The 14,361-nt window shown below is 40.2% G+C and overlaps 1 protein-coding gene across 9 annotated transcripts in view; it reads right to left on the bottom strand.

Moving 5' to 3' along the window:
- Positions 1-2,134: 2,134 nt before the first annotated feature.
- Positions 2,135-14,361, bottom strand: part of NFASC (neurofascin) — an 87,623-nt gene continuing 75,396 nt past the window's right edge. For 7 of the 9 annotated variants that reach the window (XM_075196089.1, XM_075196091.1, XM_075196090.1 and 4 more), the window contains 3 exons: positions 8,188-8,319; positions 7,573-7,642; positions 2,135-4,572 (listed from right to left, as the gene is read on the bottom strand). In XM_075196089.1, the coding sequence (XP_075052190.1) occupies positions 4,341-4,572; positions 7,573-7,642; positions 8,188-8,319 (434 nt within the window). In that variant the 3' untranslated portion in view covers positions 2,135-4,340. Of the gene's footprint in view, positions 4,573-6,012; positions 6,706-7,572; positions 7,643-8,187; positions 8,320-10,508; positions 10,662-14,361 lie in introns of those variants that run through there. The other 2 variants (XM_075196096.1, XM_075196093.1) reach the window with 2 other exon arrangements.

Raw genomic sequence — 14,361 nt, 5'->3', positions numbered from 1 at the left:
AGACAGATTGGCACTTCCACAGCATCTGTTCAGCCACAGGTTGCCTGCTTCTGGGTTACAATGCCATGGAAAAAAATTCTAAAGAGGAATTCCACTGAAAACTGATACTTACATTCCAGTGGAGATCAATAATTTATACTCAATACTTAATGTATTATCATAGGGTCTCAAGCTCCCCCCTTCAATTCAATGGCACAGGCGGCAGGGGCTTTCACAAGACTTTCTCTGTTGGTTTAAAAAAGACCCTCACTGACTATCATAGGTATTAGGAGAACCACTAAACCAGAGAGAACACCAGGTAAGCAGTATTATAGTATTACGTCTTAAATTTTCAGTTTTGGTTGGAATTATCTTTTAAGAAATGTGGGAGCCTAGGTGGTTCTTCACGTTACCTCCGGGCCCCATCATGTTTTTTTTTATTTTTTATTGTTATTATTATTACTTTGTGACAAGTGTTTGACACCAGGCGGGGACTGGGGCAGGGAGCGTCATGTTGAAATAAATTTGTGATAAGTGGACAGCCACAGTCAGCCAATCGTGAGGCTGCCTGTTGCTGTATGGGGTCCCAGAACACCGTGCGCTCAGAGAGGAAATATTCACTTCCTGTCTGATCGATCTAAGGAGCAATGCTTTAGAAAAGTGCTGCCCACTGCAATGTAAGGGGGGCGCAATTAGAGACATGGAGAGGGGCAGAGTGAGAGAGATATGGAAGGGGCACAGTGAGAAACATGGAAGGGGGCAGAGTGTGAGAGACATAGAGGGGGGCAGAGTAAGAGAGACATGGAGAGGGGCAGAGTGAGAGAGACATGGAGGGGAGCAGAGTGAGAGAGACATGGAGAGGGGCAGAGTGAGAGAGACATGGAGGGGAGCAGAGTGAGAGACATGGAGGGGGGCAGAGTGAGAGAGACATGGAGAGGGGCAGAGTGAGAGAGACATGGAGGGGAGCAGAGTGAGAGAGACATGGAGAGGGGCAGAGTGAGAGAGACATGGAGAGGGGCAGAGTGAGAGAGACATGGAGGGGGGCAGAGTGAGAGAGACATGGAGGGGGGCAAAGTGAGAGAGACATAGAGGGGGGCAGAGTGAGAGACATGGAGGGGGGCAGAGTGAGAGAGACATGGAGAGGGGCAGAGTGAGAGAGACATGGAGGGGAGCAGAGTGAGAGAGACATGGAGAGGGGCAGAGTGAGAGAGACATGGAGAGGGGCAGAGTGAGAGAGACATGGAGGGGAGCAGAGTGAGAGAGACATGGAGAGGGGCAGAGTGAGAGAGACATGGAGAGGGGCAGAGTGAGAGAGACATGGAGGGGAGCAGAGTGAGAGAGACATGGAGGGGGGCAGAGTGAGAGAGACATGGAGAGGGGCAGAGTGAGAGAGACATGGAGAGGGGCAGAGTGAGAGAGACATGGAGGGGAGCAGAGTGAGAGAGACATGGAGAGGGGCAGAGTGAGAGAGACATGGAGAGGGGCAGAGTGAGAGAGACATGGAGGGGAGCAGAGTGAGAGAGACATGGAGGGGGGCAGAGTGAGAGAGACATGGAGGGGGGCAGAGTGAGAGAGACATGGAGGGGGGCAGAGTGAGAGAGACATGGAGAGGGGCAGAGTGAGAGAGACATGGAGAGGGGCAGAGTGAGAGAGACATGGAGGGGAGCAGAGTGAGAGAGACATGGAGGGGGGCAGAGTGAGAGAGACATGGAGGGGGGCAGAGTGAGAGAGACATGGAGGGGGGCAGAGTGAGAGAGACATGGAGGGGGGCAGAATGAGAGAGACATGGAGAGAGGCAGAGTGAGAGAGACATGGAGAGGGACAGAGTGTGAGGAGCAGAATGAGAGACATGGAGGGGGGCAGAGTGTGATACAGAAGGGGCAAAAGACATTATTGAAATTGAAGAAAGTTTTGCTATGGGAAAGGGGGTTGTTCATAGTTTTTATGTTCTATATTTACATTTCTTATACTTCAAATTTGAAGTCAGCAAAACAAAAAGATACTATACGTTTTTTTGTTTTTGCATGTGGGGTGGGGGCTAAGCATCTTGGTCCACAACTCGCTAGTTCCGCCTCTGCGTTATGTCACATATAGCCTGCAGTAGTTATACATAAAGCCTATTGAGTATTTTTCTCTCACACAAAAAATAAAGCAGTAAAAAGAAAAAAGGAATTTATTTCTTTATGTTTTACAGTGATTAAAAAAGACAGAACGAGGAACAGACAACAGACGGATATAAACTTATTAGTGACGCTCATGCAGTTCTCTGCTCGCTCCAAACAAAGAAACATAAATGAGAATTCAACAGGAGCTTCTTTTGCGAAGAAAAAAAAACAAAACACTGATACCTTATACTTTATGAGGCAGGGGGGTCCCTTTTGATTTGCAGGACTCTTCAGCATCTAAGGAGTTAACCAACCTCTTACAAGAGTGTTATTTCTAATAATACACAACTCTGGCAAGGGAAAGCGCTAAGTACATAGATGGATCTCCATACAAAGCAGAGCATTTCTTTATTTATGGTTTGTTATACAATTAACCCTTTCAGTACCAAAGACCAATATGGGCTAACCAAATCCTTATAATAGAATCCAGCAGTATACTTGCGGTTAATGTACAGTGAAGATATAAATATATTAGTGTTTTTCTGAGTGATAATTAAACATAGATATAAGTTAATATTTACAAGGCATACTGAAACAAAAGATATGAAGGAATCTTTAGTGCAAAAGGAGACACAAGGCAGAGTGTGTGTTATGTAAATATAGAGGTTGGGGCATCTTTGTGTGACTACACAAGATGTGGGGCGATGGTGGGTATTTGTGAATTGTGGTTATTGTTAAGGCCAGATTTGGCAACGCTTCAGATATACTAAGGCAGTGCCAGCTCCCCTTAATATGTACACACTCTGCCAAACCTGATATGTATACACAGGTACAGCACAGGCAGTGGAAGTTCCATCCTCCTCACACACCAAAGGCATTATTAGGTTCAGCAGGTGTAGCACATTTATCACTCCTATTTTTCTTGCACTTCAGCAATTAAATTCACATACATACATGTACAGCAAGAGTGCCGTACCACACAGACAACTACAAACTCCTATGTAGACATGTACAGCAGCAGTGCCAGCATCACACTTACACTCTGTGGTGCACATACAGTCACAAACAGCAGCAATGCTCCTTCATACACAGATATGTCATAATGTATTCTCAACATCTCAGCTCTCATTCACAATCATTTACACTTATTAAGGGTGCTGCCAGGTCTTCTTTACTTGTACATTGTCAGTACTGGCTCCATCCAACCCCATTCTGATGCCAATCCCTGTTTTCCAAAATAAAGGTAGGCGAAAAACAGGGTGATCTGAAAGAAGAAAGGACAGGAACAAACATATTTTCTGCATAGATTGTTAGTGGCACAAAGTGTAAGCGTGGACGTTTATGATGGGGACATTTTGCGTCCTTAGTATCGTTACTGTGATGCTCAGCACCCTCTGGTAGGGTTAACTGTGTAGGTCCTCATATCCTTCTGGCAGCGAATGGGTTAATGGCAGGAGTTGGCCCTTGGACACAGTGGGAATATGTAAAGAAAGCAGCTACAATCAAAGGACAAGGACTCCGTGATGCTTGGACTTGTCCAATGGCAGTGCCAGGCTTCCTATAAACAGTCATAGCAGTGGATTGGAAACTGTCCTGAGGGGAATGGTAATGAAGCAACACATATCCAGAGTGCCTTATTGCCCTATTTGTCACATGGTCTATATTACAGTACACCCTGGAGCACAACAAAAACATTCACATTAAAAATAGGAGGAAGGGGAAAATTAAAAGTTACCATAGCCTCTTTGCTTGATAGGTATTAGTTACAGATTTTTTTTTTTAGCCAACCAACCAATTGCTTTAATGTCATATTGCAAAGTAAAAATGATCCTTTTCATTCCAACAAAAATTGTGTTCTCCTGGGCAATTCTATGGCCTTAGGGAGAAGGAAGGTAACCCCTCTGTTCCTAGAGAAACTCTTATACACGCTGAACAAACAGTAGTGATTATTAAGTCACTGTCATCCTCCTGTGGAACTGAATGGAACTGCAGTCAATAGATTGCAAGGCAAGGCTGAGGGGGTTTCCCAGCAGCTAATACTGTGTGTAGCTTGACAGGGGTTGTAGCAGCTGTAGGAGGGGATAGCTGTCCACACTTCCATGCCTCTTGGTTACTTTTTCAATTGCAGGTGGTAATAGGGATGATTCCCGTTAAAATCTTGTAGGGTGAGAATGGTATCTGTGCTCCTAGGACAGTTTAGAGAGGCAAAGATATGGAGGTGGTAGTAAAGGAGACGGGATGGGAGGTGGCAATGTTCTATGCCAGAGAATAGATAGCGTTCACTGGCGAAGTGGCTTCTGAACTTTCATTACCCTCTGTCTCATCCTTGTCTTTCTTTACGGTATACTGCCCTATAAAAGATCCATCCTCATTAAACTGTCCTTCTCCTCCTTCTCCATAATCCACCAGACTGTCATCGCTCTCCTGCTGCTTTATGGTACCGTCTATGGAAGTCTGGCTGCCCTGCAGTGGTTTGTTGTCTTCATCACTAAAACAAATAGACAAAGTAATTACTTACAGAGTAGTAGATGCAGGTGTTGGCTCCCACCGGACAGAGGGAAGAGAAGCAAAAGGCACTTTGTGATCAGTAAGATTTGGTTTGTATTACTGGCTAAGGTTAAAATACATGAAACACCCTGAAAAGTAACATAGAGCAGTATGAAACACTGTTTAACAGAACACATAAGATATCGGGGGTGCTAGAAGAATAACTTGCTTAAAATGTAGAACCTAATGACTTGTTAACTCAATGGATCTAGAGACAGCTGATTGAAGGGGTTAAAGTTTCTAGCTCTTTAAACCTTTTACTGACAGAATCTCCTGCATCACCACTGAGTAAAATAACTTAATGAACAAGCCTACTTCTCACTTCAATACTGCAATATGTTCATTTACAGGGAAAGTGTTAGAATGAATACTCTTATAGGATTAGAAGCATAGTTAATATTTCCGCTGGACCTCTGGGTGTTAAAGGATCCAGGAAGATTGCCCAACGCCCTGTGCTTTGGATTAATGGCAGCTGGTCCACAGTGCTGAGATAGCATATTGTATTTAAATGCAAATATTTTGCTGAGTGCTGATGTACGTATTTATTTTATCATATAGAAAAATAAGACAATGCAGACTTTGGCAGTCTCGGTAATTAAAGAACTGAAGTGCTGGCCTGCTGGCAGGACTGGCGTAATGTGCGACTTCCTGATGTCTATCACCTCTTGGCGAGAGTGTTAGTCAGCAGCAAATCTTTCAGAACTCCTCTAAAGCATGCCTATATTACAGTACTGTGCAGCATACCCCTGGTGTGTTATAACAAACCTAATTTACTAAACAGATAATGCCAGCACCTGGCAATATATGCACAATACCATTATGCTGTTATTTTCTATCATTGTGTAGTGTGTAGAATGTAAAACACAATAAAATTGTACCCTTCTTGCAGGATGAGAAGGGTATCAGTGACTTAGGTAAATGCTCCCTTTGTGAGTCTGGCTGGAAATGTGCATGATTTCAAGAATAAAAATGTAATTTCAAAATCGAGCCACATAACACTTTAAGACAAGCCTGGCCAACCTGGGGCTCTCCAGGAGTTGTGAAACTACAAGCCCCATCATGCTTTGCCAGCAGATAGTATATAGTTGTCAAGGTATGATGGGACTTGTAGTTTCACACACCTGGAGAGCCACAGGTTGGCTAGGCCTGCTTTAGGACCATCCCCTTCATCCAATTCAAGGTTTCTGTTTCTCTACTACAATACTCCCCTTAATCTCATTTATGTTTTAAATAAATTCAGAGTAACATTTAAAAAATTGCGCTTATACATATAAGTATGGAAGTATAGGGCAAGGCCTACGGGTAAATGTATCAAGCTGTGAGTTTCTGGCAGGTTTGAAAAGTGGAGATGTTGCCTATGTTAATCAATCAGACTCTAGCTGTCATTTTGTAGAATGTACTAAATAAGTAATAACTAGAATCTGATTAGTTGCTATAGGCAACATCTCCACTTTTGAAACACACCAAAAAACTTGCAGCTTGATACATTTACTCTCTGGTCTCCATCACCTCTGGGTAAAAAGACTATTCTGAGAGAAGAAGGCTCAAAACCAGCGAAGAACCCCATAAATGTACCATCTCCATTCCTTGAAACTCATTTAAATACCTTGTCCCATAACATGAAATGCTGGTTTTGCATATGTGTGTAAAGTGTGGTTCAACATCTGCCCAACTCCTCCAATTTCTAGATACAAAACGCTGCACCCCTACAGACAACACCATATTTACCTGCAAATCAATGTGCTTCCCTGAATAAACAAACGCATCTGGACAAAAATAGGTACATAGCAGCATAAAATGTAACTTGTGCTGGGGGCCTGTGGCTCTGCACTTTCATGAATGATCTTTATTATATACACCAGTTTACTTTTTAAATACAAATGCACAAACACCTAACTGGGTTCCATCAGCAGAATCAAGCAGGTTAATTAGATTAATGCTCTTGTGTCCCCACCCGTCCTTATGCTACAAGCTGTTGGAATCGCCAGGTTTAATGTGGTTATTATTTTATTTTGAAAATAGCAGCTTTGATTCCTAAAAGAAAAAAAGGCTTTTATCCTACCTTCCGAAAAACCTTCGTGGAACAAATGGAGACATGAGAATGGTTTAGGGAAGGAAAAGACAGGGCCATGAGTGAAAGGAGTTGAGAAAGGTGGGACATATATGAGGAGGGAGAGAGAAACACACACTGTAATAATAGAAAGACACCATGTTGCTATAGATGCACATATATACTGACACTGATCTGCTTCAGAGAATCTAATGCAGGGTTGCACATAGCAATGTGGCTTATAAGGAATGTATGTTCTGTGATATCATGTTACAGGTAGCAGAGCTTAGGATGTTGAATCTAGCTTGTTAACAAGCTTTACTATAGCTAATATTTTGCTATTGGTATCTTATGATGAAGAACAGATAGAGATGCACCAAGTGCCACAGCTAGTCTTAGCTTTTTGCCCATACACTCTATAGGTTATTTGAGGAAGTACTATCAGGACTACAGGGAGGTGGCTGTCACACACAAAGCACAGAGGGTGACACGTAGGCAGTGACGTGCCTCACCTGTGCTCCATCCTGGGTAGCGATAGGGAAACATAGACACAGACGTTACATGCACAGTCCGTTCTGAGACAGCTGCTGTGGACTGTTCTGTGTGTGACGCTGTGACCCTGTGTGTTCCGCACTGAATAGGTGTGACATTGAGATACTAAGAAATACTGGCACATTTTATTAAACAATTTGTATATGTGGAAAACAAGCAAAATGTAGTTATGTGCAGAGTATGTGTACAATAATATAAGTTGTGTGTGAATATTTGACAGTAGGTGTGATGCTCTGTGTGTGTATTTATAGATATGCTAATATTAAATCAATAGATTATATATACAAATTATATGACTAGGTTAGTTGTACATCATCCTGCAAATTATTATTTTCTTACCTGTAGTCAAATGAACCATCCTCATCTTTCTGATCTTCGGTTCCCAGAGCCACTTCCTTTTTCTCTCGTACTGAAGGGGACAAAATAAATAAAACAGTCAATTCAGTTACTCTTAATTTCTAGCCCCCGTTTTGTTTGTGAGACTTCCATCCTTCTATGTTTTCTAACACATCAGTATGTAAATATGGTCCAAGAACCCTGTGTGCTTTCATACTATGGATTGTTCTGTATATGCTCACTAGACTAGCTGCATGTATTGGATATTCATTTCAATGTTTAATGAAGCTTTAGTTGTCCTAACATCAAATTCAACTTTATATTTAGTTTAGCAATAGTGCTAAAAGCTGAGTAATTTCCATCTGATGTACTTAACTCAAAATCTGTGTTTTGTAAATACAAATAAGCCAAGCTATGAATTTTCTTTTTAATTTGGCCACTGAATGGTCACAATGTATACGGAGGGCATTTCATTTTATAAGATGTAAATATGCAAATATATAAGGAATGAGGTATGCCTATATGGTTTTTCTATAAATGTATAAATAATATGAAAATAAAGAGTATATTTTCCTCTTAAATAGAACATGCTCCATCTCAGGGGTATTTGCCCCTCACCTGGATATTTGCCTCCTCGGCTCCTCTTGATGAAGCAGACAATCAATAAGATGAGCACCAGCAGAGCCACGGCACACATGAGTCCAATGAACCAGCCCTGGGTGGCAATGTCCACCTGGTTCTTTGTGTAAGCTGCCAGAAGTGAGCAGAAGACTAGTCATAAAGGAGCACTGTAACTCACATGAATATAGGAAACACTGATCACATGTACAACAAGGAACACAATATCCACATATACAGGAAGGCAATAGATTTAGTAGTATCAACAGAATGATGAAACTCTGTATATCACAGGTTGTGGAAGACTGATCACCAGACAGTCTTGTCTTTCAAGCAACCCTGGCAACACATTCTTTTTAGGATGTCTTTATGGGCTAGACAGTAGCTAGGTTTGAGGCAATCAGGCAGATTCTCTGTAGCTCATGTGAAGAGATCATGACATCCACTGTTTTGTTGTGGTGAGGGCTGTGGTGGACCAGATATAGGAAACCTCTAGTTAAATATTGAAGAGAGGAAAGTAGAAGAGAACAGTACTTAAACTACAGTGACGGAACAATGGAGCACTGAAACGACTACTTGTATATTGCTGAACAAGACCACATTTTGCATATAACATGACTATGATTACAACACCCACAAAACATGAGAACAATAATATTAATGAATAATGTTATTATCATGTACGATACACACATAATAGCATAATCGTTGAAACATCTCTTTACAGAAAGAGAAAGTAAGACATCCATTAGCTAATAGCTAATATATAGATACTGTGTTACACACACACACACACACACACACACACACACATATATATAGATATATATGACACTGAAAACCAAAACCACCCCACCAACATCTTCCTTCTGTGTAAAAAAGCTATCCTATATTCTTACTGTATCAATATTGGACTATTTTAATATACTCTATTCCCTAGTTCCTTCTCATTCCCCCATAATTCAATCTAGTACGACCCTCTATTTTCCACTGGTAGAAACTCACAGCTTCCTAACTTCTCAAAGGAAGAGTAACATAAGATTTCACAATGATTTGATGCTTCTCAATTCTCTTCTCCCATTTTCCGAGATCCAAAAGAGAATTGTCCTCTTTATAACTTGTTTCTATCAATACATTAAATTAGGCACTTTTTCCTCTCCACAAGTTTAAAGGGTAGGCCTTTAACAGCATTTGTATTACTTTGCCTCACTAATCCGACCTCCAGAGGCCAAATTCTTTCTGTTAAATATCCTCAGTATACAAAGTGAGAAACTGATCTAGATGATGTTCTAGATGATGATGATGATGATGAGTGGATGAATATATGGGACAATGTTCCCAGCAGTTCAATTTGTGTTACAATGGAAAAAAAACAAAAAAACATGTAAGTTATTATATTGATGGTACTATGTCCTTACCAGAATGCACAAATTATATCCATGCACCTCAGATAGATGTTGGAGGGACTGTTCACCACTTGGATTATTTATACACATATTGTGAGATTGCTATAAATTATATAAATTCTGGAGTGATATTAGGAAATTCATTTTTGATATCACCCATTCTGAAGTGCCAAACCCCCCGAATGTTTCCCCCCCCCCCCTCCTCATTCCTATTGCTACTTGCTCTTGGAACAAACTTATTTGTCATATTGTCTAGGCTGCTATCTTTTAGCCACCTGGAGATCTTCTATTTACCCAACCTTTCAAACAGTTTTGAACAGAATTTGGCATGTTTACCACATTAAATACATGACCTATCTTTGGAGGAACTCAATTTCCTTCTGTAACATCTGGGAACCCTGTGCTTCCATCTTTAACTTGAGACCACCCTTCTTTATCTAATCGTAATATTTTACAGTATACATCTAATATCTCCCTCAGGTAGGAACAGACGATTTAATGAAACATAACCCCCTTAGGGAGCTTAGCTACAAGTTGATTTAAAATTGTATAAATATTTATCTGCCAAGAGTATTACAAAAAGATGAAGAGGACACTTTGCAAGAACCAAACTGTGAGATTCTGGAAGATAACCCATAATGTATATTGTCTGCAAGTGCTGTTCAGCCAGAAAATGTGTGTGCATTTTAAACTATAAGAAAATCTGTTACAGATGTGTGAGTATTGCTAAAACTACCGAAGAATTATGTAGATGTAACAATTTACACAAGAAGAAAGATGACTGTTGAAGGACCCTGCTTACTTTCATTCTAAAATAGAATCTATCAAGTTTTGTTTTCCATATGAAGTATATGTAGGTTTGAAGACCAGAGATACTATATCTCTGTTTTTACTCAAGGAACACAAAGCCCTCACCTGAGCTGGTCTCGAACGTCACATACGGGCTTGTGACTGTTTGGCGCTCCCGGGAATAAACCCGTACTCTGTAGGTCATCCCAGGGACCAGGTCAGACAGCTGAATTGAGGTGGGATGAGCCTTAACGGGAACAGTTCTGTTCATGTTATTACCTGATAGGAAAGAGCTGAGGATGAACGTCGGCTGACTTGAGAGTATGGGATGCTTTGGGGGGCCAGAGCATACGTTTCATGCAAATGAACTGAAGACCCACATCCATATACATGATAGCTCTAATCATAAATGTATTTGTACACATATTTCCTTTAATTGGTCTGATCCTATTACATTGCATACACTGCATAAAATGAAACACATGCTGGCTATATATGCAAATACAGCATCCAATATATATATTCAAAACTATATATGGAAAACAAATCCTAAACAATTGCCATATTGCATTCCAAGCGCACATGCTGCAACTATATGAATGTTACTCTTTATACCACACTCCTAGGCACCAACAACAAGACCATAGCAACATACAATTAGATTTAGTGCACAATAAATTATTGCTTTGTACAAAAAAACTATTGTGTATACAAGACGACTTTTCTAAGTTAAAAATTTCCAATGAAGAGAATTGTCCGGTGTTAACTATATCAAATATTACTCAGCATCTTTGTATCCAGTGTTTTAGTGCTTTACCCTAGTTCAAAAACATATAATCCTAAACTTCAAATACTCCTGAGACTTCAGAGCCACAACCAACAAACTTTATCAGACTTACGGGAGACTGGTTCCACTAAATAACCTTAGACTATTTGTAGTCTCACCGACACTAGTTTGATGTACCCAGCTGAACTATCTTGTTTATTAAAAAATAGCTTATTTTAAAAACATTGCAGGCCATTTACGATGGACAGTGAAATGCATCATCGAGCACTCCCTCAATGTGTTCCATTGGCCCACCCTCTCCTATTAAATCAACAGTACTATTCATGTTTAAAGGCTACTGTTAATTGTTTACATATATACGTAGAAGGTAACCTCATCACTCCTGTCTAGTATTGTAAAGCATTGGTAGATATGCTTTCTTCGTGAAGGGCTATTAGAAAAAGATGACAATCAATTCAGACTGATGCCATGGCCAGTGAGAGGTCAGACCTTGGCTGGAGGGATGGGGAAATGAAACATGGAGCCATTGATAATTCGACTTTGTTCTTCTACTGAAAACGTTTGCTTTGTTACTTGATTAGTTGCCCCTGGGGTGGAGTTTTATTTGAATCAAAGCAAACTGTGGATGTTTCGAAAATCATAGACCTTTGAGTTGGAGCTTTAAACTTGTGTCACTACCCTGTAATTTCTCAGTTATAAGATATTCACTATTGGAAAAAATAAAGTCTACATAATTCATCTTTGGCGTAATCACAATATTAGTGTAGATGTGTAGCCAAACACTGTACACACTTAAAGGTACACATTGGGCCTGATTTAGGATGTAAAAATGTGACTGTTGCATACACACAATAATATGTGTGTACAATTATATGTCTACGGCTGTAACTTATGGTACTAGCAACTTGGAATATAGCGTATAGATATGGCCATTGTAAAGATGCATCCGTTGTCATCCACACATAAAATGACACCTATGAGACATGCAAACATATGCATTATTAAAGGGGCATGTTAATGATACATGTAAGTCAAAATCGGATGCATCTGTAGACCGGTGTCTCCACTGCCTAACTGTACTGAATTTACTGGTGAACGTTTATTGATACAACTCTCCAAGTGAAAGGGCTGCAATTCTAATATAAACTCAATGCAAAATATACCCATAAGTTGTGGACAAGTGCATTGTTTACGTGATGCAAACGGACTTACCTTCATCTCTAAATCAGGCCCATTGCATGTAAAATATTATGTACAAATCCCCAAATAATAGAAGAGTGTACTAGTACACAAACACACAAACAAACCACAGCGCTACAAGCAATGAGTATGTCAATATCTACTAAAAACCTAATTGAAAAATATAGATTCTGATAGATACATAGATTATATGGGCCTGCTTTCAAAAAGTGGTCATACCAAAAAGTGCTATGACTCAATGCAGTGCTTATGATCACTTTCTGAACTCACACCCATATGATCTATGTTTCTTATCAGAATATATTTTCTCAATTACGTTTTTAGTAGATATTGATATATCCATTGGTTCTGGCACTGTTTTTTTGTTTGGCATACTATTTGTCATACTACTTTTATCTTACTGCCTATTTTTATTGCCATTGGGGTTTTTCACCCCTATATTCCAGTATAGAAGTGTATTGCAAAACAGAGCACTGTACAGTATGCAGCTAATAGCATACCACGTAGACACTAGAGATTCCACCAAAACTGTGCTGCAGTACCCAATATAACCATATGACTAGCACAGTACATCACTGCTCTGCACACTCTGCACAACCAATGTGAGCAAATAACACAAATAAACACACAGAACTTTTACATAACTGTTTAACATATGTACAAAATAGCTTGTATTTCATTTCTCCAAACATTCTTCCTGTTCAAACCGATTTTTCCACCCTTTAATGCTGCAATGTGGACCTGCCTGGTGGATAGTAGAAATAGATAATATATTAAGCTTAAGACATGAAGTATGACTACTGAACATGAAAGCAAAGCATATGTAGCGCAACGCATAGCAATTGCAATCAAATGTATTTTAATATATGAGGTGACAAGAACTTCCCTTTAATACAATATCAATGACGGATGGACAGCTGCATGAAAAAAAGTGCTTCCAAGCATGTACATTTTCCATAAGTGTCTAGCCACCTTATATAAATACATGTATAAACAAAAATACTAACATGTTTTATAAACTCATACACATAGTCATACATGGGAACTTTCAAAACATTCTGATACTGGATCCAATGAAAATATTAATTGCGTGCGCCCTACAAGGTACATGATCTGGATTTCAATATAACCTGAATGGTACGACACTGACTTGGAGGTATTGTCCAGCTCTTTAAGTTCTGTCACAAATAGGTTGATTCTCAAAGTAAAATAATGAGAATTCCCATGCATGTCTATGCATTTAACTTGGCCTATATTACAAGCAAATGTAGCGGAATACAGGCACTCCAGGAGTTGTGTTATTCATTTTATTCTGAAGTAAAATCATCTCTTAGTGGAAGTGTCTGGGTAGTTCTTTAGTACTGCAAGTTACTGGAATGAAACAAAAGGTGATGTTCTTTTTATTACTCCAATTTAATAAGATAAGAGGTTGGTATCTTATGGCCCTGGCATAGGAATAAATATTGCAACAAAGGGGGACAGTCAATTCAGCGCGTTGTATCTCCAGAATGTCCTCGGCGACACATCACGCCGATGTTATGACAGGAATCTCTGCTCATTTTTCCTCGCACCCTTAGAGGTGCACAGAAAAATGAGCGGAGATTCCTAATGTAATGACTGGCAATGTGCGCAACCGGACATCACAACATGTGATTTTCACGCAAGACATCGTCAGCAATTGGGACGCTCATAGGGGCATATTCAATTGATCCCGTTTTCCGCAGCGTAAAAAGTATTACCGTTATTACGGTAATACTAAGCCGGATTTCAGCTCGCAGCTGCCTGAGCCGCGAGCTGAAATCCAGCGTGAAAGGTACCGGTTTTTACGTGCACTATTACCGTAATGATGGTAATAGTGCGCGCGACACGTTACTTTGGCCAGTAACACCAACAATTGAATATGCCCCATAAAGTATGATATGGCCTAATCTTTACTAGAAGCCTTATCATCGCTGGCCCTGTCCTCTGACATTTTTTGTTCAAAAAATGTGT

The sequence above is a fragment of the Mixophyes fleayi genome, chromosome 2, assembly GCF_038048845.1.
Source record: "Mixophyes fleayi isolate aMixFle1 chromosome 2, aMixFle1.hap1, whole genome shotgun sequence".
NCBI lineage: Eukaryota > Metazoa > Chordata > Amphibia > Anura > Limnodynastidae > Mixophyes > Mixophyes fleayi.
Note: the sequence above shows the minus strand (reverse complement) of the source record. Positions and strands in the feature narration are given on the sequence as shown.